At 46.1% G+C, this 6,000-nt stretch overlaps 1 protein-coding gene across 2 annotated transcripts in view; it reads right to left on the bottom strand.

The window, feature by feature from the left end:
* clstn2a (calsyntenin 2a) overlaps positions 1-6,000 on the bottom strand; it is a 67,545-nt gene that overhangs the window by 13,798 nt on the left and 47,747 nt on the right. For both annotated transcript variants that reach the window (XM_029830854.1, XM_029830855.1), the window contains exons 5-9: positions 5,898-5,994; positions 3,810-3,959; positions 1,622-1,807; positions 1,044-1,301; positions 446-567 (exon numbers count right to left, since the gene is read on the bottom strand). In XM_029830854.1, coding sequence (XP_029686714.1) covers positions 446-567; positions 1,044-1,301; positions 1,622-1,807; positions 3,810-3,959; positions 5,898-5,994 — 813 coding nt within the window. The remainder of the gene's footprint in view (positions 1-445; positions 568-1,043; positions 1,302-1,621; positions 1,808-3,809; positions 3,960-5,897; positions 5,995-6,000) is intronic.

Genomic DNA, 6,000 nt, shown 5'->3' with positions numbered 1-6,000 from the left:
CGTACCCCTCCCCTGGCTCCGCCCTCTTCCCCCCATATATGGTTACTTTTGGCTCCAAATACTGAAGATAACGACGCCCCTCAAGCCAAACTGCTTTTCTTAGACAGCCTTTCATGAACCAGCGGGTGACAGCAGGATGGGCTGTAACAGAGGGTTGGCTCATATTACCTCAAAAATACCCTTGAAGCTTGAGCCCTGCTGTGAGCTCGATCACTAACCAGGCTTCATATTTGGGTGTATGTGCAAGTGTACAGGCGTGTGTGTGTATATGTGTGTGTGTGTGTGTGTGTGTAGTGAGCTAAAGAAAGTGATGGAGGGCCTTTTATAATTAGAATGGAGAGCCTCTATCTTCTCTATATGAATAATTATAAACCCTCACCTGCTGCAGAGAATTAGCTGGAGTCTGCAATGCGCACACACACACACACACACACACGGAGCTCACCTGCTCCAGTTTCCAGTGGAACTCGGCAGGTCTGAAAGCGTCGACCTGGATGAAATCTCTCCTAAGCAGGAACACCAGGCGGCAGTTGTGAACGTAGAGCGAGTAATGGTGGCGGTTCATCTCTGGAACAGGAGGACCACATAAAATCATAAGTGAACGTGAACGGGCATTAATGAGCACGCCTTTTCAGAAAGTAATAGTATGTAATCTATGGAAATGTCCAGTTATCATTCTATTATGATGCGATTGTGACTGAAAGCGCTGCAGTCAGCCACATTATTTTTACTGTCAGTCTTTCTATCTACTTTATGCTATTAAAAATGCGTCATTATATGAAATTAAATATAAGTTAATAGTCTCCAGACCGTCATGGAGTTACAACACGCGTTCTTTGGTTGAACAGGTTGCGTTAGAGTAAAACCAATTAGCTCTAACCCTGAAGACATCTTTTAAATGTATTTGCAAGCTAATGTGACAGAGACTTTAATTATAAATGTGGGGGGGGGAAGCAGGAGTGACATAAGAAAAAAAAACAAAAGGTCAAACGCGAGACATTAACATCACTGTGATTTAACTTTAGTCGAAACGGTTTCCGTACCGGTCTTATCAGAGTTACACAGTATGGTTTCCTTCTCGGCCCGCAGGCCCGGACTGGGCCCGTGTTTCATCCACGTCGCCACGGTGAACTGGTCCGTCAGGTTTTGGGGGACCACGTGATCCGGGACGTTGGCCGCCTGACGCCCGGCGAACCTGTAGATGAGGTCGTTGTCTCGGCCGCTGTCGCTGAGGAGCGACGCCGTCCAGTTTGCAGAAGGGCTGGGGGCAGGGAGGAGGTCGGTGCTGCCCGACGCTGCGCCTGCTCCGTTTCAGAGACACAACAGCCGAGACGGAGCCTTAAAATAGCTATTTCCCTTCCTGCGTGACACGTGTTAAGTAACCCTGCTTATCCTCTCATGCCATAGTATGTTCTAAGCATCTTAATGTATATTAGCCTGACAGGATAATTAAAGACAGCTCTGACAGCTTCATTTGGGCTCATCTCTCATTAGCAGTCCTGCCCTTTGATCCTTCGTCCTCCTCATCTGACAGAAAGAGCTCAGAATAACATCTTTGAACAAAGCACATCTTTCCTCTGCTTCTGTCTTCCCACGTCGCCTCTTTGTTGTCTCCACTTACCGCAGAGCTTCTGCAGAGACTTCTCCGAGTACGTCTCCCGGTCGCAGCCCTTCCCGATGTGACTGGTCTGCAGCTCCACTAAGACCTTCACGCCCGACAGGGGACCCTCGCATGTTTCCAAGCGCATTTTGGGAAACAGCGGCCTGCTTCCTGTCCCTGGCTCATAGTCCACCCGCTTGTTCCAACCTTTGAGGGCATAAGATCGGGATGGAGTTTATGTTTTTTCTAATGCTGCAACAGAAATTCGGCACATACGAAGCTGCTTGAGAGGCTATGGCACCATTAACGCTATTTTCGGCGCATCCCTGAGAGTTTCACAGGATAATTCGTACGATTCTGACGTCATACTTTGTTGCACTGTATATTTAACGTTCCTTTAGATGTACACTCTGGGATGAAAAAGCTTGTTGGGATCAAAGTGCGCAGGAAATGCTCTGTTTTCCTTAAATGCGTGCATTATCTAAGGCAGGATCTCAAAGTTCGCATGATCGACGTCGACATTATTGAGCCAGATGAAACCATGATGGTTGAAAAACCAAAAGTCCCAAAAGCGTTAGCAGGTAAAAAATAACCACATGGCCGTGCCTGAAGTCACCCCTGATGGATCCATCAGATATTTCTGTGCCAGGCTGTCAACAGTCCAGGATGTTCAGTATGTGGGCGTACAGACACTCCCCATAGGAAATCCTATTCAGTTATTCAGAAATCTTTTTCATTCTAGATACAATAATTGATTTATTTCCCCTCCTCATAGACGGATGGAAAATATCCCAGAGCGGAGAGACTGACAGCAAACCACACAAGGCTGACAACTTAGGGGAACTTAAGTTGCGCAGACAAAAGGAGACTGGAGGATTCCGATTTAGCTGACAAGCTCCGTAGAAAGGTGTTAAAGTTGTTGTAGCTGTCAGTCACGGCGCCAGGTTTCCAGATTTTACATTTTTATTACCCAGGCGCTACATGAATGAGCAGTTCTCGAGAATCTCTCTCTGCGTTACATAGAAGGGTAGCTGAGGTAGAAGTGAGGAGGAGTGAGAAGGGAAGAGGAGCCCTGGGAATGTCTAGGAGGCACCTCAACAAAACAGCCGCAGAAACGCGGTTGACCTCCGCGTGCCAAAACACTTTCAAACACTTTTTTCCTTTTGATTCAAATTTCATCTTCCTCGTGCAGTGTGATTGCACATCGCGACCCCCCCCCCCCCCACGAGTAGAATTACGAGGAACGTCGCGACAGCTGTGGAGATGACGGCGGATGTGCCGGCAGATGCTTCTTTTAGTCATTCTGTCATTGTTTTGTCGGCTGACTCCCCTGCATTGTTTCTTTATTTTAGTCATTTAAACAGCCTCAAACTGCCTTTGTTCCTTCAGGCTGACAGTGTTAAACACAACTGGCATTTTGGAGCTGCGGAGTACACACGGGTGACATTCACACAAAGTTCTAAAGCCATTTCTGCCCTCTCCTGACTGTATCTCCCTCTGTGATAGGCGCTGACATTTGTCTGATTGAGAGTCCCAAACCCCCAACAGCTGACATTTATGCCACATTCGGCACTTGCTCCCTTTGCAGCCACGCATCTGAAAGTCTGGCTGCCATCTGAATTTAAAGTGACCTCTTTTTTTACAATTAGGTGTCATACTGTGAGATATCCCAGTTTAAACTCACAAAAAAATGGGGGAAATGGCTCCCAGAAGCTAAAAATGGGCATTCTAATACAGGCAGAAGGAGTTCTCTGCTCACGCTTGCTGTGAAATAAAGAGTTTTCCTCATGCTGGAGATTTTAATGACAATATTCCGTCTTTTGTTTTATTCCCTCCTCCTCCGGGCCGTCGCGTCCCCCGTCTCTCCTTCCTCCACCTCCCTCGTTCCTGTGTGATTTTGACTTCTGAGCTGCTGTCAGTGCTGAGAAGTGCAGCGGCGGGGGAGACGGACTGGATCGAATGCCAAGCTGCTCACATGTTAAGGAAAAACACTCCAGTCGACTCTGGAGAGCTTTGGCAGGCCTCCTTGAGAGAACATTGTTCTAAAATCACGATTCCCCCGGGGGCCAGCATATGTTCAAAAGCGGTTGGTTTTCGGTTTTAATGATGCCGTTTCTGACTTGTTTTTAAAGGAGGCTTAATCCTCATAAGAATAGCGCCTTTCTCAACGTAGATGGACGTATCCTGAGGACATTTCTGCAGCTCTGACCTTGCCACCCAGGTTTGCAGACGGGCTTGACGTCAATGTGCACGGCTGCGTCCTTCTTTGCTCTCTTCTGACCGCAGTCGAACGCCGTCACCGTGATCTGGTAGCTCTGCTGCTTCTCGAAGCTCAGCCGCTCCGTGTTTCTGATGTTACCTGAGGGAAGGGAAACCCAATTATTCACCCACTCAGAGCGAAACAAAAAAAAGTTCCTACAACTTCTACATTCAAGTGTTGGCAACATTTTTTCATTAAATCAGTGATCATTAAAAGCTAAGATCTATCTTTGTGTAAAGGTTTTTTTCTTTTATTGACAACTCAAGGTCTCATGACCATTGTGGTTCACCTGAATGTCTGAATCATTCAATGCAAAGATTGCAAAAGTGAACTGTAACCATGGTAACCAAGAAAGACAGTTGATTTTTTTTTTAAATGGAGCTCTTTTTCAGCAAATAAAAAAACAGAGGAATATTATTAAATTGTGCTTCATCAACAGATTAAATTACCATAATAAAATGTATTATTTAGATATATATCCACTTATCTGCTTTGTACTATGGTATAATACAATGTTACAAAGTTTTACATTCATGCAGAGGTGAAAAATCTCTTCAGAATGATGTGTAAGAGCTGCACTGTGTAATAAGACTCATCAGTCAGGTCAGAGCTCTTTATCAGTGTTAACGCTGTTAATAATCCGTCAAGTATTTTAGGTTAATGATAAATGTGAGACTTTCATACACATACTCTCTCAGATGGTGCCACCAACATATTCATTTCCATTTCATCACCCCCCCCCACACACACACTGACTTCATGCCTGAAGGCATGACTTAAGCTGTTTACTTGTGATTTGCATCTGATGGCTTAGCTGCGCGAAAGGTTGTCACTCTGATTGCTGTCAGAGTGGCGGAGAAGAAAAGAGGGGAAAAGAGCGGTAAGACGAGGGGAAGAAGGCGCCGTGGAGGCAGGAGGAACCCCTTCAAGACACAGACGCTCAGACAAGAGCTGTCAGAGGGTGATAAAGGTTGGGAGGTCAGAGTGGGACTGAAGTCTCCAATCTTTGATCCAAAGCTAGCGTGGGCGGCAAAACGCCAGGCTCTCCAGAGATGTGAGAAAAAGGAGCTCGATACAGGACCAAGCGGATCCAACTGAGACCCAATTTAGCATCTCAGACCCGCTGTGTGATATTAATCAAACTCAAGGTCAAAGCCATTCAGGGTGCGATTAGAGCCAGACCCACCCATCAGATTACCGTCCCTGTCCAGGTACGCACACACAGAAGGAAATCCATTTATTGAACGAGGCACGTCCAGCTCCACTAGGTGGCGATAACACTTAGACTTAATTAGTATCGGACCCTTTCCTTTTGATCGAGTACATTGCTGGCCAGCAATCGATAGACAAGGGCTCCTTCCGTTCTTACACATTTATCTTGGTTTTCTGGATCTCCGCTCACATCAACGCACGTTCCCCAACAGATAACAGCTGATTTCCTGCCTTTTATTCTTTATCAAAGTATATTTTTACTACACTGTAAGTCTTTCAGTGAGTGCATCGCTGCATCTATTTGACATTCCCTGCAGGTTCACACAGAAAGTTTCTGTGGTCCTGAGATCAGCGATGAGAGAGTCTAAAAGAGAGACAGGGCAGTTATAATTGGTGATATGATGAGGAGTGAGTTATGGGTCCGGCAGAAATGGCACAGCGAGCCTATTTTAGCCTTTCATTCCGAGCCTGTCGGGAAGTTTTATTTATCCGAAGCTTGTATCGGCGGCTTCGAGTGCAGCACAGCTATGGAAGAACGTACAGCAAAGTGAGGGGTTGGCGCTTCAATTTTACATCAAACAAAACTAAATCACAATTAATCTGCTTTTTAAATTGAATTAAGGTGAATTAAGCCTTGAGGCGTCCTAGGATAATAGGTTTTGGATATCCTTGTTGTACCTTCTTGCAGACAGACTTCACTCTTCATCATGTCTGCAATTATAATGACTACCCCATCTCTGATCCAATCCACACACACACACACACACACACACACACACACACACACACACACACACGCACACACACACACACACACACACTCACCATTGCGGTCTATGGCAAATGGAGTCCCAGCAGTGACGATTTCATAGTTGCAGATTTGGCTGTACTGAGGCGAGCAGTCCTGGTCCCAGGCCTCCACCTGCAA

This window comes from Takifugu rubripes, chromosome 22, assembly GCF_901000725.2.
Source record: "Takifugu rubripes chromosome 22, fTakRub1.2, whole genome shotgun sequence".
NCBI classification, from domain to species: Eukaryota; Metazoa; Chordata; class Actinopteri; order Tetraodontiformes; family Tetraodontidae; genus Takifugu; species Takifugu rubripes.
Note: the sequence above shows the minus strand (reverse complement) of the source record. Positions and strands in the feature narration are given on the sequence as shown.